This window comes from Crocodylus porosus, unplaced genomic scaffold (assembly GCF_001723895.1).
Source record: "Crocodylus porosus isolate Cpor-Errol unplaced genomic scaffold, CroPor_comp1, whole genome shotgun sequence".
Classification (NCBI taxonomy): domain Eukaryota; kingdom Metazoa; phylum Chordata; order Crocodylia; family Crocodylidae; genus Crocodylus; species Crocodylus porosus.
Genome location: NW_017728931.1, coordinates 95886560 through 95912303, shown reverse-complemented (window position 1 = coordinate 95912303; position 25744 = coordinate 95886560). Strand labels below are relative to the sequence as shown.

The window sequence follows — 25744 nt, the reverse complement described above, 5'->3', positions numbered from 1 at the left end:
TAGCCTCTCCTTGTAGGGCCTGCCCTGCCGCCCCCTGATCATGTGACCCTCTCCATGTTGTCCACATCCCTCCTGAAGTGCGGCGCCCAGAACTGGATGCAGTACTCCAACTGTGGCCTGACCAGTGCCGCATAGATGGGGAGGATCACCTCCTTGTACCTGCTCGAGATGCATCTGTGGATGCATGACAAGGTACGGTTGGCCTTCCGGACTGCTTCCCCACACTCCCGACCCATGTTCATCTTGGAGTCAATGATAACTCCAAGATCCTTCAGTGTAGTTAGGAAGGTTTTCCTAATATTCAACTAAAAGCTGTTTGCAGGAAAAGATAATTTCTTCTTCTCCTATTTAGTGGAAATGATGACTAATCAGCCTCTTCTTTATAAGAAACTTACACACTGGAATTTTATTTTGGTTTTTTTTATCATATCACCCTTTTAGTCTTTTTTCCTCAAGACTAAACAAATCAAAACGCGCAACTTCTCATCATAAGACATATCTTCTAAACATTTTATCATTCTTGATGCTCTTTTTTGGACACTGTCCATTTTGTCTAGATCTTGTTTATGTTATGGTACACTGAGTTGGACTCAGTAGTACAGCAGAGGTATCACTATACCAAAGAGTGGAATAATTATCTCCTGCATCTTCCATAAAAATCCTTGTGAATAGACGTCAGAGGGGGACTTACATTTTTTGCCCAACAGCTTCACTTGAAGTATCCTTCTAGTCCAGGAGTGGGCAAAATGTGTCCTGTGGGCTAGATGCAGCCCCCCAGGCCATTCTATCTGGCTTATGGGGCCCCTAAAAAATTTAGAAAATAAGTATTTATCTGCCCCTGGCTGCCTGTCATGCGCTCCTCGATGGCTTGCCAAAATTCAGTAAGCAGTCCTCTGTCCAAAATAATTGCCCACCTCTGTCCTAGTCTCACAGCAAACTATTAACGATTCTTTGTGGCTGGTTTGTAGCTAGTTGTGCACCCAACCCTATGGATACTTAAAACAAACTATATATTTTTGTTAGCTGTACTAAGCAGGCTCTCTCAGTTCACTCCAATCCTGCCAAACTCACTCTACTATTACAAAGTCTAATTCCACAGGCTAGGAGAACACACCTTCTGCAGAATTGGATAGTAAAAGAAGCAAGATAGAGCACGCCAGAGAGCTGCAACTTCACTCTTTTTATCTTGCAACCACTTTCTATCTGGTGTGGTATCTTTCCATTTATATCAGCAGCAAAGAATCTGAACAAATGCTTTCTTGAAAAGGTGATTTTAAAATAAATTTCTATTTAGTCAGAATAATCCCACCATCAGAGTTAAATTGGCACTCCAGTATACAGCAGTTCTGAACCTTTTGTTTATGAGGAATCTCGTATCATCTTTAAGAGAATTGCCTTCTTGCTCTACAAGCTTGCAGTGCAGCATTAAAACAGAAGCAAGTATTGATATCTGTTTTTAACAACGTTAAGCTTCATTTCCAAATAAATGGATGCGATTCTTAGGGTGTTAGATGGCTTAGACTTTCCCTTTGCACATTTCATTACATCCTTTCAACTGCATTTAGAAACAAATTAGTGCTCTGTGAATCTGCCTGATCACTTAAGTGTATACTGTAAGTACTGAAAAGGCTTAATGCGTAAAGTATCCAACTGGTATGAAAAACTTGTGTCAAAAGCTGAAAATCACTAGGGAACCTGGTTTTCTCCGTTAAAAAATCCAAAATTTGCCAATTAAAACTCCCCCAAATCTGCAATTTTCCAAAACTAAAATGAAATGCCGCTATATACACACACATATACACACACATATACACACACATATATATTATATATAGGTATCAGCTGAATGCAAAGTTTTATTGATATATTTGAAATTTTAAAACAATTTGGAGACCCATCAGTGCCTCAATCATTACAAAAAAAATAGAGGTATTTAGAATTTATATTTTGGCATGTGATTTGAGTTTTTTGGGGTTTTTTTTTTTTAAGTCATGGAAAAAAGTCAGAGCTCCCCCTGCCTCCTCACCAGGACATGGGTCCAGCTGTGGCTGTTCCCACCACTACTGTGTGGCACTGAGCAGCCCTGATATGCTGGTGCCCTGCCCCTGCCCATGTTGTTGCTCCTCACTTCCAAACCACAGCCCTGCCCCCAGCTCTGCTGGTACCCCTCATTCCTGACCCACAGTCTCCCAACTCTGCCAGAGTTTCTCACTCCCGACCCACTGCCACCTACCCCCAGACACCCATACGTGACTCATCGGGAGGGTAGGAGGGGACATGCACCCCTCAAGATTTCTGCACACAGCAGCGCAGGAGGCTTTGTGCTGCTGCTGCCACTGCAAGTGCAGTACTGCCATGGTCACAATGGAGGGGCCAAATCTGTGCCACTGCCAAGGCACCTCACCTTGGCAGCTATGGGGATGTGGTGTTCCTGGTGGCAGTGGTGCTGAGCCTTCCTGCCCTGCTCTGCCCTTCCACACTGGGTCCCAGTCACTGGGCTGCAGAGGCAGCTCCTGCTCAGTGTCAGGATGCAGCCCCATGCCCCACTGTGGGTGCAGAAGTCTGGAGAGACAGGTCCCCACCCCCAAGACTCCCTGACACATTGCCTTTGGGCCCAACCCCTCCCTGAGAATGTGTGCAGTGGTGGGGATCTGCTGCCTGCCCCCACCCCTGGGATGAGCTGCCCATGGCTCCAGTGGCAATGTGTAGGGGCTGCACAGGGGTGCATGTGCACCCCCTAACTAACCACGCTCACCACTTAGGTGACAGTCAGGAGTGCCTGCCGGGGGCACCAGCTGGGGAGTGGAGCAGTCAGCCATTGTGCTATCAGCCACAGGGGAGCGCCCCCTACACCTCACTTATCACCTATGCCTCCCAATAGACTTACCTGCAGGGAGCTGCTTTCTACTATGCTGCCTGATGATATTACTGTGTGTACGCACATGCACAATGAAGGAGGGAGGGAAGGACTCTGTGTGTGTGCGCATACACACACACACACACACACACGGTGCCCCCTGCCTCTGATTGCCCTCTTCCTACTCTGCTTGGCCTGAAGCAGCCCCCTGCAGGCTGGAACTCTGCCAGCCTGCAAGGGGAAACCCACAGTTTCCTGGGTTTCTCTCCTTTAAAGGAAAAAGTAGAGGATTCTCTTCTTTCAAGGAGAAAATTTGTGTTTTTTTGTGGGAAACAGAAATCCCAGATCCCTGCTAACCACAAAACACTAGATACAAAAGCCAACTCAGTAGACTAGACTATATATTGACATGCAAGAGTCACCTGGGTCTTGCTAGCTATAGGGGAAGGTAAAGGAGAGAAATCTGATCTTGCTGGGATCATTGGTGAAGCAGCTGTGGAAGATGTCACAGTACGGTAAGATACAAAGTGCAATTTATACAGAAAAATATAAGCCACTATAGGAGACAAGTATGAGTTCTTGGACACAATCCGATGTTTTAAAGCACGTGTCCTAACCAGCCCTCCTTGTTCTCCATTGTCATGGTTTTGACAAAAAGAACCTGAGTGATGGGAACAAAGGTTTGTACTGGAAGGACAGGCAGAAATAGAAAGAACAGACAGACTACAAATGTGCTGCATGAAATAAATAGCTGCACCAAAGAAACTAGAATTGCCAGAGATCTGCTGGACAATTTGTTTCTCACACAGTAAATACTATAACCCATGTTAAAATCAAAATACCTCCTTTCATCATTGAAAACAACAGTAACAATAGGACAGAAAGTACCCACAGAAAAAATAAAACTGCTCACAAACATACAAAAGTCTTTCAGAAAACTTATGTACCAGGCATATGGGGTTGCTACACATCACCCAAATATATTTTTAACTAAGAAAACTTTACCTTTCAAAATCTGCAACCAGCCTGACATCCGCTATGACAAGCTTGTGTTCAATAATCATGTGCTTCAAAAGTTGGTCTTGTTCTGATAAAGGATAATATTCTTCACAAAAAATGCAAGGCACAGATGGAGAACTTTCTACAGCAACAACACCACCTGGACTTTCTGGCAAAGACAGAGGTTCCAAAATACACTCTCCAACTGAGATAAACAAAAGAAAAAAAAATTGTTAGACAGAAATTTGCTCTCTTAAGTTATCAAGTAATCTTAAATGAATCTAGAGTCTTTCAAGTCTTTTTTTTTTTTTTTTAAAGACAGTATAGATGAAATCAGGAGGGTTTTTGTTGCTTCTTCACGCAGCTTTCCTCAATAACAACAAAGGGCAGATTTACTAGCGAGACCACCAAGTTTTCATGTCTGTGAGCCAGTGAGTTGACATCATTTACAAGTTTGGGTAGTGAAGCTAGAAACAGGCCAGTATGAGTGTACCAGTTCCAACTGTGATCCAAGCCCTGGAGGGTCAGATGTCTGGGTGGCATCTGTGTGCTGAGTGCTAGTATAGGGAAGATTTTCTTACACACACGTTTGTTTGCGTGTGCGAGTGTGAGTGAAAGTGTCTGTCTGTCATGTTTATTCTCCTAAGCACAAGGGGTCAGACTGTATACAGCAAACATCATTGTACTCCAATTTATTACACTTTCTTGTTCATCTCATAGACATTTCACCATTCAATGATTTCTGAAGGACTTTGTGGTATTCAATTTGCCTTCCTCCATCAGGAATCTTCTAGTTGCCAAAGCTTGCCTTGTAGCACATGGATTATTTCTACTATAACAGTTTCAGAGTGTCTACTAGAATAGTTTCAGTATTTTTTTTTCTCCATAGAGCATAAGTGTTATCCAATGACCAAAGGAGGCACAAATGAAGTCTAGCTCAGCTGTTGTGACTTGCACAGGATGCACCACATTCACGTTCAGGGTGAGGAGCACTTCGTCTGCACCATGTGTAAGCTGATGTCTGCCCTGGAGAAAATTCAAAGACTGGAAACACAGGTGTCCATGCTGCATTGCATCAGGAAGATAACTTGGATAAGAGTTACAAGAAGCTGGTACTGGAGAGGCCACTGTGCAATGAGGGGAAGTGGCAGCATGAGATTACTCAAAGACTGAGGAGCAGAACTGAAGAGCAGCACACTGAAGTCAGCAAACACTTTCAAGCACTCCGAGGTGGAACTGCTGAGAAAAAGACAGAGGAGAGGACATCTGCAGGCATGAGGCAGAAGAGGCAGCAGCCTAGAGAGCAGGAAGTACAAAGCCTCAAGGACAGAGACTTCAGGAGCACTGCACCAAAAAGAAAGAGTGGTGGTGGTTGGCGATTCTTTTCTGTGGGGGACAGATGCACCAATGTGTTATCCAGATTTGGGGCCCTGGGAGGTGTGCTGCCTGCCTGGAGCCCAAATTCAGGACGTCACAGAAAGACAGCCAAAGCTCACCCATCCTTTACCCCTTCCCACTCATCTGTGTAAGCACCAACAATAATACCAGGAATGACACTGAGCAGATTAGAGATGACTATGGCTAAGTATAGACATTCAAAAAGCCTGAGCCTGAATTAATTCAATCTTTACAGGTTCATCTAACCTGCATAGATTGAACCCATTTGCAAGTGAATAGACATTCACTTTAGATTATGGAAATGCAGGCACATGCCTGCAGTGGCTCAGGCTAGAAGCCAGGGGGTGGTAAAGTGAGCCCCCCTTTCCCTTCGGCCAGCAGCTGCAAGGCTGGAGGGAAGATGGGGCGGGGGGTGGTGACAGCCGGTCAGGCCCTGGCGGGCTGCTGAGTATGATTGGGGAGGGCTTTAAATTTCCACCCTGGCCTGCAAGGACCCCATCTGGGATGTGCCTGGAAGGGGAAGGGGAAAGCAGCCCTTGCAAAATTTGTCCCTTGGGGGAGCGGGGTGAGTGGCCAGACACTGGTCAGTGCAGTCCCTCAAGCAAAATGGGACCAGGGAGTGGGATTAAACTCCCCCATCTCCCCTCTCCCCCATGCATGGGTACCCCAGCTGGGGTCTGCTTAAGCTTTCTGCCCCACCGACTACTTGCATGGTGGGTGACATGGTCAGAGCTGGCCTTGCTCTGGTCATGCCCTCTGCTATGTGACCTGCTAGCAGGGAAGCTGGGAAGACCCTACTGGGGTCCTCGTGCCCAAGAGGGGAGGCAGGGAAGTTTAATTCCCCTCCCTCCCCCTGAGCCTGCTGGCTGACACCCCCACCCCCTCCACTCCATCAGGGAAAAGTCTGGTAGGGGCTGCTCCACCCTCACTAGGAAGACTGGGCTATGCCAGATGGGTTTCCCACCCTCAGCCCCTTGTCAGCCAGCCCTCACTGCTCCAGCTAGGGAGCAGAGGGGTGGGGCCAATCCTGCTCTGCTCAAGCAGACAGCACATCCCAGCCTATGACTGAAAAGCATGCTGGGATGCTGAGGGACTGTGGTTTAACTTGAACCATGAAGGGGTTTGGGACAAAAGTTCCATAAACTGTTTAACCCAAGTCAGTTGAGTTTGATATACTACATTCAACCAGGTTTACCTTAAACCAGTTTTGGCCATTTTGCAACAGGTTTAATGTGCACTGAACTTCTATTCTGTTACAGGTTTAAACCAGTTTTTGATCACTTAAACTGGTTCATGTGTAACTTCTGTCTCTAGCCCATGAGGCTCTTGGCAGGAGGATTAAGGAGCTTGAAGCACACGCGGTATTTCTCACCAATTCTTACCATGGAAGGGAAGGGTCCAGGCAGACACCATCACATCCTGAAAACTAACGCATGGCTGAGATTTCTTGTGGGGAGGAATGCTAAAAGGAGGTGGGATCCATCTGACGAGAACAGAGATAAAACATCTTTGGAGATTGTCTGGCTGACCTAGTAAGCAGAGCTTTACATTAGGTTCCACAGGGGATGGCGATTAAAACTCTCCAGCAACAGAGTGAACAATACAGAGGGAAAAGGACTTGATGAAGCAACTTAACTCTGGGAAAGGGTCAGAGAGCTACAAGACTGCAACAAGGGGCATAAAAGGGAAGCGAGTAAGTCAAAATGCAAAATACATCCAATGCATATATAGAAATGAGATAAACATGGAAAATAAAACAAGATGAGCTGGAAGATGCAGCCTGTGAAAAGAACTATGATCTGAATGGCAAATCAAGACCTGGTGGGACAGCTCTTATGACTGGAATGTCAACATTGAGGGTTATACTCTGTTTCAGGACAGGGTTGGGAGAAAAGGTGGTGGTGTTGCCTTATATGTCAAACACACATACACTTGGTTCCCTGGTTCAGGAGGAAAAAGACAGGACAGCAGAATGCATTTGGGTGAAGATGAAAGGTGAAAGATGCAACATTGATGTAACGGTTGAGATTTATTATAGGGCACCAAGTCAGGAAGAGGAGGTAGATGAGGCACTCTTCTAGCAGGTGACAAATCTATCCCAAAAACTATGGTACCGATGGGAAGGAAGAATAATACAATCAAACATAAAATGTCAAGCCTATTTCTAACTTGCGTGGAGGCCAACTTCCTCTTCCGGAAAGTGGAAGATACATCTAGGGGATCATCTATCTTGGATCTTGTCCTGACCAACAGGGAAGAATTGGTGAAGGATGTGGAGGTGATGGGTGATTTGGGAGGAAGAGATCAGAATACAATAGAATTCCAGATCCCGAGACAGGGAAAGCATGAAGTCAGCCAGATTAGGATGCTAGATTTCAAAAAGGCAGATTTTCTCTGACTCAAGAAGTTGATAAGCATGGTGCCATAGGAAGACAGACTTGAAGGTAAAGGCCTAGGAGCTTCTAATCAGCACAGTATGGGAGGCCCAACAAGAAACTGTCCTGACATGAGGAAAACACAAGAAGAATGGCAAGAAACCAATTTTGCTGCACAAGGAGCTTCACTGAATCATAGGGCTGGAAGGGACCCCGAAGGATCATTGGGTCCAACTCCCTGCATGAGCAGGAAAGACACCCGTCCAGGCTTCTCTTGAAAACCTCTGTGTAGACGATTGCATCACCTCTGGGGGGAGTTTGTTCCATAGTCTGGACAACCTAGTTGTGAAGAAGTTTTTCCTAATGTTCAGCCTGAAACTATCTTCCAGAAGTTTGTGGCTGCTGTTTCTAGTTTTCTGCAAGGCACCCTGGTAAACAGTTGTGAAGCTTCTAAAATAACTCAAAATGCAGAAGGAAAACACAGGCAATGGAAGAATGGACAGGTCACCAAGGAAGAGTACCAGGAAATAGCAAGAACCTGTAGGGACAATATCAGAAAGGCAAAGATAAAGAATGAACTGCACCTAGGCAAACGGCAAGAAGAAGAAGTTCTATAAGCATGTTGGCCAGAAAAGAAAGACCAAGGAAGTTGTGGGACCAAGTAAGCTATTAACAAGCCAGGGAGAACTTCAAACTGAAGATGCAAAGATGGAGCTACTTTGCCTCACACTTGACAAAAAAAATTGGGCTCTGGGCAGCTGGCTGGTGGGCTGCAAACAGCTGCACCAGGTTCTGGAGCCCCAGCATCAGCTCCATGGTGGTGGCAACTGCACATGTGACTCAGTGCACAGGATGGGGAAGGGGTTGGGGCAGTGCAACCTCAACCCCTACCCCATCATTCACCAGGAGTCATTTGTGCAGCCACAGCCACCAACAAGGACTGGGCTCCTTGCAGCTCCCCTGAAGTGTGCCCCTGGCATGCCAAGTCAAGATATGGGCCAGGGTTGGGATGTTTTTGGCATTCTGGACAAAACTTTTGCTGACCCCTAGACTAGATGATCTCTGGAGGTCCCCTCCAGTCTGACTTCTCTATGATTCTGTGAGACCTAGGACCATAATAATCCTTCTCAGCTGTCTGCGTGCTGAGAAGAGGGCTGGGACGACTCACAGATTAAGGCATATCACTTGACCAACTTCTGGTTTATGGGTGTTTGAAGTTGAGGGAGTGTCCTGCAGCAGGTAGATAAATCTGACAAACTGGAGCTGCCTTTTCAACCTGACCCACAACAAAACATTTTTTATTCTGCCATGGGGCCAAAATATGCCACAGTGAAGCCCAATTTAGACAGCTGAGGATTTTAACAGCTGGCCTTGGAACAAGGGTGTTTCTCTTGTCTGGAATTAATAATGCTGTGGCATTGATTTTCCAAACAAGTCATGTCTTAGTCCTCCATCATAGTGTATCTTGAAAACAAAGCACCAGTTTCAAAGACCCACCCATATCATGGAGTATAATCATATGAACTTTGGAAAGCAGAAGTTATAAAAACATAAAATAGTTCCTGTACTCTGACAAAAATCAAGCCATATTCTTGATTTGTGGCATGAAACCTATTTCTCAAACTTGTGCAGCTAATGGAAAAATTCCATTCTCTCTGTGTGTGCAGTTCTTACAGCAGTGTGAATCACACTGTAAAATGTGATAAGATACTTCAATTTTTTAAAGATCCCTTAATGATTTAGAAATTAACAGTTGTGTTTATGTCAAAGAAAAATTGTTTCAACTCAAAACTTCAGACTTGGAGAGCAGATCTTATGTGAAGATTTCCAAGTGCTTCAGCAAAATGCAGTTAACAAGCAAATAATATATCCAGATCAGAGGGAAGATCTCTAAAGAATATGATAATATTTGCCCTGCAAAATTACTGCCTATTATACTGCCTAACCTTACAGTAAACTGAAATCTGGGACTGTGCCCTGTCTTTTTATTTAAACATATTATTTTAATATGTTTAAATGTTTCTAATGATGCTATTGCAGAAACCCCAACTGTCCAGAAATGCACCAACTAATATGGCTGAAAAAGACTGAAATAACACTAAATTCAATTTCCAAAATGCAATTTCCCTGTATTTTTGGCTTGTAAGTGTGCAAATACACACTATAAGATTACCAGTAGCAATACTACTTTTAGGATAGAACAATTATTCTAATGAGTATTAAGTAGTAACAAGGAGGAAACTTAGGTATAATTTACTTGGATTTCAGTCCATTCCCTGCTTCATTCACCAGCTCATTGCTTCATTGATTAAACAGAGCTGCATTTCCAGTTGGCTTTCTTTATATCTATCTTACCTTTCCAGCTCCCTGGAACAAGAGTACAATTTTAGTTGCAGCATGAAAATTTTTAGGCTTGTGAATCCTTAGAATCTTTGTTTCACAGCCTGAAAAAATCATTAAACTTTCTTTATAGGTAAGTAGTGCAACTCCTTTTCCTTAGCAAGTACTGATTGTCACCGATGCCAGTACAGCTAAAGAAGGTATTCTGTCAGCCAGTTAAATTGCATCTAGAATGGATACACTACTGATTTATTTACTTCTGCATCTGCTGGAATCTCCTATTTTTTTAGGCATTTCTCTAATATACTGCAATAGAAAAGGAGATTGCAAAGATAATTTGCATGGTTGCTTAATATGGACAGTGAGTTGCTTTAGTTATTTAAGAAAAGGAAATTTATGAGCATCAACAGCATGGATCTGAAGGGGGGCAATTTGTGGAGTGCCACTGATAGGGTTTTTTTAAAAGTAATGCTCACATTTTACGTATTAGCTAACTCCTGAAGAGAATTAGCAAACTCCTGAATAAATTTGCTGATATGTGATCAGGAGAGTAAATAAGACAACGAGGGAAAGAAATTAACTGTAGAAGACTAAAACTAACAGCACAGGAAGCTACATTAGCTTACACAAGTTGGTGCAGAAAAAAGGACAGCAGAAGGAAGCTAGGGATAGATTCCATGAGAAGTGAAAATACTGTTGGTTATTCATCTGTTGCAAAATACTAAGCAGGAGGATAAACAGGTAGTGTTGAACAAAACCCTGGCTCATGGGGCCAAATCTAGCCCACAGGGCTGTCCAAGGGTCCAGAAATCTAGTGGTGGTGGAACAGGACAATTAATACTGGAATGGGTCCCCCACAGCCAAATTTCTAAGCGTCATGGGCCATATGACATGATCGCATGTGCAGGACCAGGCTAGTGCATGTAGGGCTGGGGTGATGACCTCATCCAGCACTCACAGGGCTGGCACTGCATGCATTAGATCGGGCCACAGGTTGAACCCTTAAAACTCACGTGGCCCGCAGGGCCAAAAGGTTGGACACCATGGTTGTACAGCTTTCAGCATGTTGAAAACAATTAAAATATAAACACCAGAATGACAGGACACACAAGGAGTGTAAATAAATCTACTGTAGCCATCTTTGTACCTCTGTGGTCCTCTTACTGTAAAAAAGGTAATAAGAGAGCTGTAAAACAAAACTGAGGGCAAACAATGGAGACAGACTCAAAATCAAGCCACACACCAAGTCAGGACCCCATACAATGAGTCCTGCAAGACTCACAAAGAAGTGGAGAATTTCACGGTGGTACAGCTTCACAAAATCACTTTGATAGTAGCTTTGCCTCTCCCTAGGTGGTGGTCAAAGAACATGGATGTCCAATATTACAGACATCCCAAGGCTTTCACTGAAAATCTGTGTCTAGCCAAAAACCAAGGAAGTCCAGTTCCTTTCATGCTAATAGGCTTTTGTGGAATTCATTGTTGGTTGCAGCCATTTTGGGGGAAAAAAAACCTCCAGCACCCTCAAGCATTCATATATATTTCTAACTGTGAAAAGCAAATGGAAAGCAGATTAAAAAAAAAAAATCGAGCAGAACTGTGGTATTTTACAGCTCAGCTGAAGTGGTCTAAAAGTCACTAAGTAGGAGAGAATGAGACAGAAAGGAAAATGAAGAAATGCACTCTGCTACAAAGAAAAAGATAAAATGAATACTACAAGTCTTTGGGCTGCATACTATTAAAAAAAAGAGGATTACAGCTTAGTTAGATACTTTGGGGCAAGGAAGATCTAGTAGAACTACCTGCAGCAGTTACGTAAATTTGTTTTCCTTACTGAAATATTTTAGAAGATGAACTGTTCTGAACCAAGTAAAAGAAATCATGGATTGTTCTGAACCAAGTAAGAGAAATCATGCATATAAAAGAAAAATTATATCCATATATGGTTACAGGCAGCTTTGTATCAAATATGCTAAGCAATTAATTCAGTGCGTGACAATGATCAGTGACTGATATACTAAACAGTGATCAGTTAATTTTATGGTTGATACCAGAGAGCTGAAAAAAGGCAAAGATTCAGTACTCAAAAGAAATTCAGTTGCAAGAGTAAAGTTTAAGTATTGGGGACCCTAGCAGGCAGTCCAGCCTGGGCTAGTTGCTTAGGCAGCCACGCTTGCCTTGGGTCTCTGGCCAACAAGCTTTCCCAGCTGGTTAACTGGTTGGCTTCCCGATTAGCTGTTGGGAGCTCAGTCTTCCCATTTATTTCCAGCTGTAGCAACAGTTCTGACCCAGTCTGCTGTGACAAGTCTCCTGGCTCCTGACCCTGGTTTAAACAGCTCTATCCTCAGACTTTGCCCTGTGGATTAACCCTCAGATTTGGTAGCATGGCATCTGATTCCTGGACCCTGACCCTAGTGTATGTGGTAGATTCTGCTCCTGAATTTCTCTCCAGACCTGATAATTTGGTTCCTGGATTCTGACTCAGCCATTCCTCACTGACCTCACCATTAGGCTGGACCATCTACAGGCCAATCCCATACAGCAAGCATTTTCTGGACAGAGTCTTACAAACTGTTTTTCCTAGAAAATTTTATAAAAACAAAATATGAAAAAGGAATAGAAAAACTTCATAAGGATAAAGAATGATCCCTCTCAGTGACATCAAGTAACACTGCTCCTTCAATATGCTGAGTCTACTCCACCTTGACATGTTTAATTCACTGACAACAGATGTGCATACATATTAGAGCTTAGCTTTGGGTCCCATGTCTGAGGATGTGCTGCAGATAATTCTGATGCAACTGAGGGCTTGGATAATGGCATGTTTATACAATGGAGTAAACAAGGGGTGGACACAATGTATAATCTTGTATAGTAGTATGCTGGGGGTAAAACAACTCTGGTGTAAAATTACACTGATATAAATGTTGTGTGTCTGCAGCTATTCCAGGATGGCCTTTTGCTCAAAGAAAACAGGCTGTTATGTGCTCACTCCCAGCTAGTTACGAGGTGCAGTAATACTGCTTACGGAAAACCAGCTATCCCAAGAGAGCTGGCCATCTGTCCAATTCAGAGTCTGCTGTAACTTACATCACTGAACAAAACCAACATAAGTTGCATGGGTGTAAACACATTGTTTTTCTAGGCTCTGAGCAAGTTCTCAATGGTTTTCATTCCCAAAATGCATGACTGCAGACACCTGAATTTAGATATATAAAAAGACATTCACATTGCAACACACTGTTACAGGGCCTAACTCTTAAGCGTTCCCAGAGGAGATTCTAAGCTCCCTATACAATCCACATGGAGAGATGGGAGTCTCAGAACAGGATCCACAATAACCTGCAAGCTGAGCAAGGAATGAGGAATATAGGGGTAAAAGGCATACTTTAACCCTCAAGAGGATCTGACAGGATGCTGAGGCATCTTTTCTCAGCAAGGGAGAAGCCATTTTTCAGCCTCAAGGCCCAAAACTCCAATGCATAGTTGGATACCTAAAAACTGTCAGATACCCAAAAACCAGGCAGCAGTCACTCCCTCTGGTCCCCATTTTAAAAGAATGAAGTAGTAACGCCATATTCTTTCTCCTTACAAAAATCAGTGGGTGAGAGACTCTTCAATGCCTGTCAGCTCAAGGGGAAACAAACCTGGATATTTAACATCATCTCAGCAGAGTACCATAAGGACCAGTATATCATTTGTATGAGGGGAGGGGGCAATCTACATCCTTCTTGTAGAAGCTGCACCACTTTGCAGGAAAGAATTAATGAATCATTGAGCCAAGGAGAGGGAGGATGACTTTCTAGCTCAGAGATCAGGAGATGGAAGAGACATGATTTCTAGTCCTTGCTCTTACACATTTACCCAATGACCCAAATACAGCTGAAAAGTCAAGTCTGGATGAATGCAAATAAATTAAAAGATAGGGGGTGTTGTTAAATTGGTTTCTTACTCAACCACTTACAGGTTTAATGTAAATGGTTTGCATTTATGGTGCAGTAGTAAGGTTTTAGGTTGAAGACCACATTATGTTAATATAGATGTATACAGTATATATTTATAAACCCACTGTTGGGAACCCAAGTATAATGAAACAAAATAAGAACATCTGCTGGAATGTTAAGTGTCTTTCTAATTAAATTCAGCAGTTGAATGAATCAATTCATTAACAACAAGCCTAGTTTATTATCTCATTAATACAGCTGGTTAATATTATGAGAAGATTAGTACGAGAACCTGAAACAACATTAAAACAAAAATGAATGCAACAACAGAGAGTCACGTAAATGATTCAAACCAACAAGCAAATGACTGCATTTCTATGCAAGTCAAGAACTAAAGAAAGCATAACAACATTCTAAGATTCATCTACAAACAGCAAGGAAGCCTTGCACTACGCAATTTCAAGGCAACAAAAGTCTATGGAAAAAGAAAAGCAGAAAAGCCATATTTTTTCCATGCAAGGAAACAAATTTGGGAAGATAGGAGATAGAATTGTTATTTTGAACAAAACTACATTTTAGTGAATTGAGTTGAATTCCTACAGTTAACTATAACTCAAAAGATAAACCTATACATTTAAAATTTCTGGAAATTAATACATTAAAAGCTTTACGGGAACTATTCAGCGACTTGAAATTAAACAGGTTAGCAAAAAAATTGGTACTACATCTATGCTATGACAACTTTTCTGTGGCAGTCTTGGTATTACAGAACTTGTTTATTGGCACAGTAGTGTTCTTTATGTTCTTATCCTTTAAAGAGATTTCCTACCCATTATAAGTTTGGGGTTTTTTGGTTTATAAAATTAACTGATTGGTAGTCTTCCAAACAAAGAAGTTTTAAAACAAAACAATATAGAGAAAATGGGGAAACCTCCCCCATTATTCTCCACTGCTGTTGCAACAGAACATCCAAAAATATGCTCCCTCAGTGAAAAAGTGATTCAAATAATAAAATAATTTCCCAGTTCTCTATTTTAAAATGTTAATGTTAATACTCCTATTAAGCTTGAATTATCATTCAGTTGGAGTGCATGAGAAGTTATTGGGGCATTACTTTAGGTTCTTAACACGCCAGCGTTCCACAGCAATTAGGGAGCATGTGGACATTTTACGAGACAACATATCCCACAGTTTCTCCAAGATCAATCAGCTTCAACCCTCTGCAGTGTTTCACTGAATGCAAATTAATACTTCAGAAGATTACTTAATCCTACATCTTAGGCATGTCAGTATTGCAGAAATCATGTGTGCGCGCATGTGTGTCCTATGTATGTCTGTGCATGTGTGATTTACCCCCCTCCCCCCAGTACTTAGGTGGTGAATGCTACAGAATGAGAGACTTCATTCCAGTCATAATCAGACAGGCTTAAGAAGAGCAATAAGTTACCAAAGCCCAACATCTCAGGAAAGAGAGTTTCCAAAGAGCAGGTGTCTGTTGGGAGCTGGAATGAACAGAAATACAACTGTGTGTAATAGCCATATTTAACAGGGCTGCTCTGTCGGGAAGCTTAGGATGTTGCAGTTTCATTAGCATTAACAAGTGTTGCTATGGGTACCACAGTAGAGGCATCAGAGTACAAGTAAAAGGAAGAAGTAGGAAAATGATTAATAAAAATCCTAACTGTTGGAAGTAAATAAAATGAAACCCATGTCTTTGCCAATGAGACTATATTTAAAAAATAAATTCTATTATTGCCTTGCTTACTGACAGGCATAGACCCCAGCATGTCATTTTTCTTCTTCCTTAATCCCAAACCCCAATATATTCCCCTGCAAAGACAAATATGTTTAGCAAAGCAAAAGACTAATGGTGAATACATACATGTTTAAATAAATTCGATCTAATCCTTGTAAAAAACCGATCATTCTGAATACCTTAATCAATACAAAACAACATGCATTTTAGAGTATGATAAATACTTCCATCTAAAGACAAATTCTGTGGAAATCAGGGATCCCCAACAATGCCCAATATAATGTAAATCCATTCTGTCTACCATTAGTGGTGTTAACAACAGGATCTGGCCACTCAAATGGGAAAAGTAAACAATATTAAACTGTTATCAGCATTATTTTTATATAGCTGTAATATTATTATTTTGTACAATAGGTTTATCCTGGATTTACATCACTGTACCCGAGTAGAAAAGGGATCATTTTTTTAAAACCCTAAACAATAGTATATAAAGAGAAATTCACGCTAGTAAAATTTAGAAGTATTTTATACAAACCCACCTGCTGTGTTTAAAATAAGGCATTCCTTCCCTGTTTTGCTAATTATCAAGGAGATTTTTGTTTAAAAAACTGGCTCATTTCTTAGAACAAAAGTCATAATGCACAGTGGGCAATGATAACCCCTTCTGTGCGTAGTATCCTGTTTTATCATAAACATGGAATCACCACCTCAGCTTAGGCAACAAAGGTGAAACCTATATTTTGGTTTCCACCTGCTGCAGGGAATTTCTTATTTTTAAGTAAGAACTTCAAAATATCCCTCAGTTCCAGTACAATTAATTTAGACACCCTTTTGGCCTAGCATCTTGTTTCTGCCAATACAACTAGTGCCATAAGGCAGGTTTTGCTGTGTTCATCACTGATATTTCCTGCCAGCACAGATTTTTACCTAGATCAGCTGCAATCACGTGGGCTCAGAGGCCCTTTTCTCAGTTTTCTTGTTGTTAGAATTTCTGACTGTTCCTTGGCCCTCCTGCAATCTCACTTTTGGTGTCCCCTCTTTTAACTTCTCTCTTCGCTATATCCAAAATTTCGTTATCAAGATCTTACTTTTCTATTTTTCCCATCACATCACTTTCATCTCCTCACATTGCTTCATTGGTTTCCCAGTCTTTACACCACCACATTCAGGTATTTAAGGTGCAGGCAGAAAACTTACATGACCCTGAACAAGGCTTCCCCCAACCTCTCATTACCTCTTAACTCCTGCCCTTGCTTTCTTGAGGCCTCCAAGTTTTACTGCTTTATTTATTGTTTGCTTCATTTCTTTTACACACCGAGTAGTTAGAACACCAAGTGGACAGATCTCACTCTTCTTCACACCCCGCTCTATAAAAGCCTTTTCTTCCAGTAACATTCTTCTTTGCCAACATCTGTTTATAGCCTTTCCTTTTCTGATTTGTCTTGCTTTTGTTTTCCTTCCCTACCTTAATGGACAGTTCAACAAACACTTTGGCACGCATATATGCAACTTTGCAGAAGTATGTGTAATAAAACAAAATGACAGAATTATGGAAATAAGTATGGGGGTCACTGATCTTTCCTACAGATTTCTGTTTTACTTTTCATCTTTTCCGTTAGGTAGCAGACAATCACAACGTCCATTAAGACAGATACTAGACTTCATTATGCCAGCCTAGTTACATTTGATTCTGCATTATTAGGCCGACTTTTGACTAGAACAGGAGTATACCAGGATTCCTCCAAATGCTACCACACCAGAGCCCGAAATCTAGGAGTCATAGGATCATAGGCAAGTAGGGCTGGAAAGGACCTCATGAGGTCATTTAGTCCAACTCCCCTCCCCTTCTCAAGGCAAGATTATCCCTGATTAAACCATCTCAGCCAAGTACCTGTCTAACCTGCTCTTGAAAATGTCTAGGGATGGAGATTCCTCAACCTTTCTAGGAAGACTGTTTCAATGTTTAACAACCCTCATAGTGAAAGCTCCTCCCAATTTCCAACAAACTTCCTTTGCTACAGTGTGAGGCCATTGCTCCTAATTACGTGCCCTACAGCAGTGGTCTCCAAACTGTTTTGATTGCGCACCCCAGCAGTAAAAAATGTTTGAGCACGCACCCCCAATATATGTATAAGTTATATACATGTACAACTGTACTAATATATATTATTATAAAACATATACAAAAATAGAAATTAAAAAAGAGGATGAGATAAAGATGAAATGAACAATATTTTTAAAATTATTTTATTTATTAATGGTACAAAAAACCTTTTTGCTTTCATTAAAAATATTATTAATGATAATTATTTTTAGTGAGAGCAATGTGATTGAATGTGCTTCATTATTTTTGAAAATCTTGGTTTAACACTTTGTGATACAGCCATTCAAAGGTCTGGTTCTAAGTTCAGTTTATTTCGATACCTGGTTTTAATGGCTGTCATAGCTGAAAAAGATACCTCACAAAGATATGTAGATACAAATGGAAGAAGTGCATTGTTGGCTGTGCTTACTAAATCACGATACCCATTTTTCAATCCCATCCACCAGTTATGCAAAGGATTTGTTGAAATTTGGCTAGTACATTTCCATCTTCCCTGATATCAATCAGTTGTTCTTGCAAACTAAATCGGAAGGTGTTGCATTTTTATTTTAACAAATGGGTTCAAAACCCCCTGAAAGTCTTTATTTGGAAAATTTTTAAACAGGTTAGAAATTTCTGGTTTCCAAGTTTAAGTGTGCAGATATGAGAGGTTTTATAGGCGACACACTTGCATAGTTTTTATGCAACAAAATCACATAACGATGGAAACATTTCCAAACATGTTTTCAAAATGCTCTCTCCATAGCACGAGTCTCTTTCGAAAAGCAGTTACTTTCTCACTCACTGTTAAAACGTCACCTTTACCCTGAAGGGACAGATTAAGTGTGTTTATTTTTTCGAAAATATCTGCTAGGTAGCACACTACCTACAGCCACTTGTCATCACAGAAAAGGTCAACAAATTTGGAGCACTTGTCTTTTTGTACAAGAAAAAATGCGCAACTCATCTTTAAATTCGACAACTCTTTTAAGCACCTTGCCACGAGATAACCAGTGAACCTCTGTGTGGTACAAAAGATTTTCATGGTCACTCCCCATCTCATTACAAAGTATTGTAAACAGTCTACTATTTAAAGGTCTTGTTCTTATAAAATTAACCACATCGACGACATCCTGTAGTACTTCTGGCTCCAACTTCTTTGCTGCAATAGCTTGCCTATGAATGATGTAGTGAATGAATTTCACATGTTGTGTTCTCTCTGTAACCGTACCCCGGAATCCTTTTTTTATTCCAGTCAAAGCAGCTGCTCCATCACTGGTTACACTTAAGGTTTTTACATAAAACGTTGTTTTTATTAAAGAAGTAATTTGCTGTTGAGAATATATCTTCTCCGGTGCATCTTTTCTTTAGCGGCTCACAAAAGAAGTAGTTCTTCATGTATTTCATTATTGAAACAGAATCTAGCAAATACCATAAGCTGAGACATGCTAGAAACATCTGTACTTTCATTCAACTGTATCGCAAACCTCCCACACTGCGTAATTTGTTCTAATACTTGTTTCTTCAAATCTTCAGCAGTGTTTTCTATGCGTCTTCCAACAGTATTTGCTGACAAAGAAATGCATTTTAGTTTGTCACCATAGTTTTCCGTGTATTATTTCAGCCATTTTTACCACGGCAGGAAGAACAAGCGTTTCCCCAGTGGTATGTGGCTTTTTGTCTTTCGCTATTATGAAACCTCAGAGGCTTCTAAACATTTATCATTAAGTTTAGTGATATTTTGTAAAGTACTGGATAGAGTATCACATGACTTTAAACATCGCTGAAAAAATTGTAGAGGTTTGTCTTCACATTCTGGATGCTTAGTTTTTAAATGCCTTGCTAGTCTTGATGGTTTCATACTATCATTAGCTAATATCTCAAGGCACAATACGCACTTAGGGCGAGGTTCATTGTTAATGATAGCAGATGTAAATCCATATTTGAAACAGTCTTCTTGATAATTTCGAATTTTTTTGGCCGACTTCTTGTCAGATCTGATTAGATCATCATTGTTTTTACCTTGTAATGTGGCTGATGAAGAGCTCATACTAGGAGTAGGAGAAGTGTCAGCTCTGCCATTTTCTTGTTGTTTGCTTGTGCTCGCATTATTAGTATTATCTTCAATCCGCGGTTTCTCTGCAGGAATCTTTTTAAGCCACTTGTCCATTTTGTGAGGGTTAGTTTAGTTAAAACTAGATAATATCCGTAAATCCACTTAACCGGGCACACGTAAACTGCAATATGTTGCAACATGATGAAAGCGAACAAATGAGTGAGGGCGCCACTGTCAAGCCCTCTGTGTTGTGGAACTCCTGCTCTTCCTTCAGGATACCTCACGTACCATACATGACCGTCTGACATATGGACCGAGTGAGGGCACCAGCATCAATCCATATATTAAATATTAGTAAAGCTTAATTTCTTTCTTATTTTTTTTAGATAAAATAAATATAAATAGCAGTTCTAATATTTTCTTCCTGCACCCCAATGGATCATCTTGGGCACCCCCTGGAGTGTGTGCACCCCACTTTGGAGACCACTGCCCTATAGCCACAGAAAAGAGTTTATTTTCATCCTCTATATTCACTCTTCAGGCATTTGAAGACTTACCAAATCTCCCACCTTCACTTCTTTTCTTTGGATTAATAATCCTAGTTTTTTTAACCTTTCCTCATAAACCAGGTTTTCCAAACCTTGAATAATTGTTGGGACTCATGCAGTAGATAAACACTGCTTGTTCTATTTGCAGACCTTCAAGAATGAAAAAAACCCCTTTGTTTTGCTTCCATCTCCTCATGAACACATTAATAGCTTATTTCTAAAAGACAGATATTTAGGAACAGTTCCCAACCCGATGTAAATCAGTATGGTTCTGCTGTCTTCAAGTGATCCTAAGACTTGGATGATATTGTGACAAAAGTTAAAATGCTTGGGCAGGCCAAATTTTGTGTTTATGTTACTTGATAACATGCTGGAGGGCAGACAAGGGCAGCTTATATAATGGCTATGTACCTGAAATAGGGAAGGGGAAACAGGTAGGCAAGATTTACAAGCAAACTCTTTGTGGTTGAGATGGTTAGTGTCCCAAAAACATGAAAATCTACACACATGAGGACATACTAAAGAAAAGGATTCATTCAATTATGGTTGTTTTTTTTTTCTTCTCTGTTAATGAAGCAGAAATTGGTAGAGTTGCCTTTTATTGAATTGCTAGTTATAATTAATACATCATCAAATATGTCAAATGTAGGATTGCCGTGAACCAAAATTAACTACTGCAATAAATAAAGCTTCTGTTAGTTTCTGATATGCTGCAGAAAAACTGGGATGAACTTTTTGACTACTGTCAATCAGAAAGATTTAGATTCTTCCTAATAATGCCATGCAAATTCATGATTTCAGAGGTGTTTTGGTACTACACTATCAAATTCAATTCATTGCAGTCCCTTGAAGTATCGTTAAGGGGAGCACAGTAGCTGGAAGTAGGCCTACAGTTCCATTCTGACTTCAGTTACAGATACTGTCCCACTGACTTTGCTGGGAATATTTACAGACTTGTAATTAGGCACTTTTCAGAAATGACAGTTCTGTAGTTTCTGTTTAGCGCACCTTGTGAATTAGGGGTTTAGTTCCTCTAAAAAAGCAGGGGTCCCAGAAAGGTACTAAATATGCATAATAATATTTACTTGTTTAAGGGTACAGTGATGATTAAATGAAGCAATTTATGACAGTAAATTGCTTAGGTAGCATTGCATTGATGCTTTTGTCACGATGGTCCAGGAAATATGCAAGAGGCAAGAATTCTTGTGGATGACACCTTTAATTGGACCAACTGCACAGTTGGGATAGACCAAGACAGGCCATCGGATATCAGAGACCTGAGAAAAGGTTGTGATCTCTTAAAACTTGTCTTGGTCTACCCCAGGGGTGTCAAACATGTGGCCTTCAGGTTGGATCCAGCCCACAATGCCAATGATATTAGTCTTAGACTGATCCCACATGCAGTGTGCAGAGCTGATCTGGTATGCAGGCTGGATGTAGCTCCACGGGTGCTACACACAGCACAGGGAATTGGTCCAAGACATGTGCTTCATAAGTTGCCCATGCTAGATTGGCTGTGACGCTGGCACTGCTGCACATGGGGCTAGCACTAGCTGCATGCGGTGCTCTGCCAAATGAGTCCCCTGTGCTGGCTCAGGCTGCGCTAGAGCCAATCCACAGACTGGTCTAGAAACCCCTTATTCACTCCAGGGCCAGTGGAGTACAACACCCCTGGTCTATCCTAAACATGCAGTTGATCTCATAAAAGGCGTCACCCACAAGAATTCTTGCTTCTAGTAAAATACTTAACAATTCTTAGGCAAAATATGCCATATAAATTAGACTTAATGAAAAATTAACTCTGAACCCCTACATTTGTTTGTGATCTTATGGGACAATATCCATGGCTAATCATAAGGACTTTTCCTAGGTGTATTTTTTCCTTGTCGCATTTACCATATTTTTCCAACAGCATTCACTTATGTACATTTAGACCACAGATTCCCTGAATCCCTTCTCTGTGCTGGTGCAGAGTTCATTACAGGAACAGCTGTATCATCTCTCTCCCAAAATTAGCTTGCCAGCTTACAAACTTATTTGCAGTCATTTCTGTGGACACTTCACTAAGATTAATACAGTATTTATTCTCCCTCATCATCAAGCAACCTGGGGACTTCAGAAGATTTCTCCCATTCTCTTTCTTTTATTCCAATTATCAGGTTTTATTTTTTGTTTTCATCCATTAATATCAATATTGTTGAGAGTCAAAGAAGTGTTTCACATATTGGACATTCAGCTGGTTTCTCTAGTCTCTTCAAGTGAGTTTCCATCACGGGCTGGCTGCCTAGACATTCCTTTCTCTAGAAATCCCACTACACTTGGCAGTTTGATTGTTCCACAGGAACATAGCTGAGGTGTGTGCCAGGGGCTGTCATGCTGATGAGGAGGAGGGGGTCTCTCAGGTGTCCAAAAACAGCCTCTTGGCATTCAGAAGCCCTTCAAGATTGAATTCATACTTTGGACTCTGTATTCAATGAAGAGTCAGTACTAAGAATGGACACAGAGGTGGCAGACTATTAGCAGTGGGCTGCTGAATTGAGTCAACTGGAGACTTTCCCAGGACTATAACAGAAGTTGGTGCTTCTACTATATTTAGAATAAAGTACAAACACATTAAAGCAGCAGTTGGTTATAACTGGCTTACCACAACACAGTTGAACTCGGAGGGGGGGGGAGCGCTGCCCCCCCATGACCCTGCCACCCACCCTGAGCCTAGCCCCTGCTCCAGCCCACACACCCCACTCTGCAGATCTGGGGGGACACGTGCCACACTCTGCTCCCTGGAGGAGCTGCAGCTCCATCCTGTGCCCTGCTCCACCCTGGCTGAGTAGCGCTTGACCCAGCCCCTGCCCCACTCCTCCCTCATCATGGGGGGCATTGATCTGCCCCCCCATGCCCCTTCCCTCTCCCCCCCCTTCCACCACAAGACTTAACAGCTGCATGCAGTTCTTCAAGCTGCCAGGCTGTGCTCTTTGCCACCTGTGTGCTGCGCTGCGGCTGCACGCACGGGCATTTATCGGCCAAATTATTGGCCACATCAGGCCAATTTCTGATATAGTCAATTTTCTTTATATTGGTGCTGATCCAATGCATCAGTGCACCTCTAGATATGGGGCCTAATTTATAGCATACCTGCCAAAAAGGTTAGTCTCCACTACCCTAGTGCAGAGAGAAGGAGTCTTGTGTGTTCTTCCCTTGAGACCATAAAGGGGTCATATTAGTATTCAGCCCAGGCTATGAACTCTCACTAAGGTGGATAGGCATTTGTCACATTTCCTCCTACATCTGAACTGCCCCTTCACTCTTCTTTCTGATCTCATACTGCATAGGGCCTGTTGAGTTGGAACCGCTGGCATGTCCAACTCTTAGGGAAAAGAGAGGGGCTTTTAAGTTTACCCTTAAGGTCTGCAAAGAGAGTGGGTTGGTTATATGGTATTAACTATCTACCTTGGATGCGTTATGAGAAGGAATCACTCCAGCAATCTCTACTAGGAACCACCACCATTACAACTACATAAAAGAAAAAATGACAGCGGAGATCCTCTAAGAGCAGGACTGCTAGCCAGAGCCAGAAGAGGAGTGTCCAGGGGAGCAAAAACGAATGGAAAAAGCAGAAGCAGCACCAGAGAAGGAAATCAAGAAGCATGAAAACATGAGTGTGGAGGGATGTACCACATTGCAAGTGTGTGAGGGATATATAATCATGTTCAAGAGGGGAACGTGGTCTATGATCTCCTTTCCCTGTTACAAATGTGGTCTTTATATCAGAGTTTAATCCCCCAAGCTACTGTAACATTCTCCTCTTCTGGGTTAAAAACGAAAAGCTTGACATAAAGGTCAGCGTTCAGATGAACTGTAAACACCTGGTTCAACCTTCAGACCAGTAAGAACTTATCTTAAGTCTTTCCAATCCAGCAAAAAACAAGAGGCTAACCATGCTTCTTCAAGGTTCAGGCACAGACACTTGCCCAAATTTTCATATAAATTTTTAAAAGGTATCGTAGCAGTATTTAAACAGTAGGGCCTCAGGCTTCTTGAGGTCTAGATATTCAGAAGACAGTTGCATTGGCCTGCAGGTGAAACAAGGTCCAAAAAGTTAAAGCCTCTCTAAAAGGCTGCGTTCTTCCTGCTTCTTTAGAAAAGCAAGGTCTTACAGAGGGATGAATAAGGAAGAATGGGAGAAAAATCCTCTTAATAATGAATCTTAGAACAGTTTATGTTTTGCTTTAAGAAGAGAGACCTCAACTTGGAGCTCCTAACTACACTAGACAGACACAGATTGAAATAATTGGAAGATCATGCAAATGAAAGAAGTGTATTCAGACAGAACATCAAGAGAGCAAGCAGCATAACTAGGCAAAGGATATTCCAGTACATTTAAAAAAACCTTGAAAATGGTACTGATGCGATATGCCCCTCTATGCAGCACTGGTCAGGCTGCAGCTGGAGTACTGCGTCCAGTTCTGGGTGCCGCACTTCAAGAGGGATGTGGACAACACGAAAAAGGTCCAGAGGAGGGCCACTCGCATGATCAGGGGGCAGCAGGGCAGGCCCTACAAGGACAGGCTACGGGACCTGAACCTGTTCAGCCTCCATAAGAGAAGGCTGAGGGGGGATCTAGTGGCCTGTTACAAACTAGTCAGAGGGGAACAGCAGGCATTGGGGGATTCCCTGTTCCCCCCGAGCACTACCAGGAGTGACCAGGAATAACGGTCACAAGCTGGCAGAGGGTAAATTCAGACTAGATATCAGGAGGCACTACTTCACTGTCAGGGCAGCTAGGATCTGGAACCAACTTCCAAGTGAAGTGGTGCTGGCTCATACCCTGGGGGTCTTTAAGAGGAGGCTAGACAAACACCTTGCTGGGGTCATTTGACCCCAATACTCTTTCCTGCCATGGCAGGGGGTCGGACTAGATGATCTGCTTAGGTCCTTTCTGACCCTACTAACAATGAAACTATGTATGTTTTAAAATGGAGTCAAGGGAGACCCTTCATTTGAACTTTACCCTGATAAAGGGGAAATTTATGGAGAATTTAATTAATCCTATACACTATGATATGTTCTGATTAAATATACACAGTAGATAGTGTAGTTCCAGCAATTTTGATAATTTTTTTTACTTCCTAAATTTTGCTCTAATTTACCAAGGGAGCTAATTTAAGAATGAAACCCAACATTTTAATTGCTTCCAATCGTGTCTCCTAATTAAGTAGAAACTACTATCACAAATCTTTTTGAAATAATGGGCTGAATATCCAGAATTACTGTGTTTTGAAACAAAGGCATTCATGATTAGTAAGAAATTAATGTAATAGTATGCCAATATAAAAACTGTCTGTATTCCAGACTGAACCACTCATGCAAGAAAATGAATGTAGTCTCGTT

General features: G+C 41.7%; 1 protein-coding gene across 2 annotated transcripts in view; it reads right to left on the bottom strand.

Moving 5' to 3' along the window:
* The window catches only part of ZNF277 (zinc finger protein 277), an 86852-nt gene that overhangs the window by 49024 nt on the left and 12084 nt on the right, over positions 1-25744 (bottom strand). The window contains exons 1-2 of one of the 2 annotated variants that reach the window (XM_019543393.1): positions 15361-15456; positions 3863-4061 (exon numbers count right to left, since the gene is read on the bottom strand). In XM_019543393.1, coding sequence (XP_019398938.1) covers positions 3863-4061; positions 15361-15373 — 212 coding nt within the window. In that variant the 5' untranslated portion in view covers positions 15374-15456. Of the gene's footprint in view, positions 1-3862; positions 4062-15360; positions 15457-25744 lie in introns of those variants that run through there. The other variant, XM_019543392.1, reaches the window with a different exon arrangement.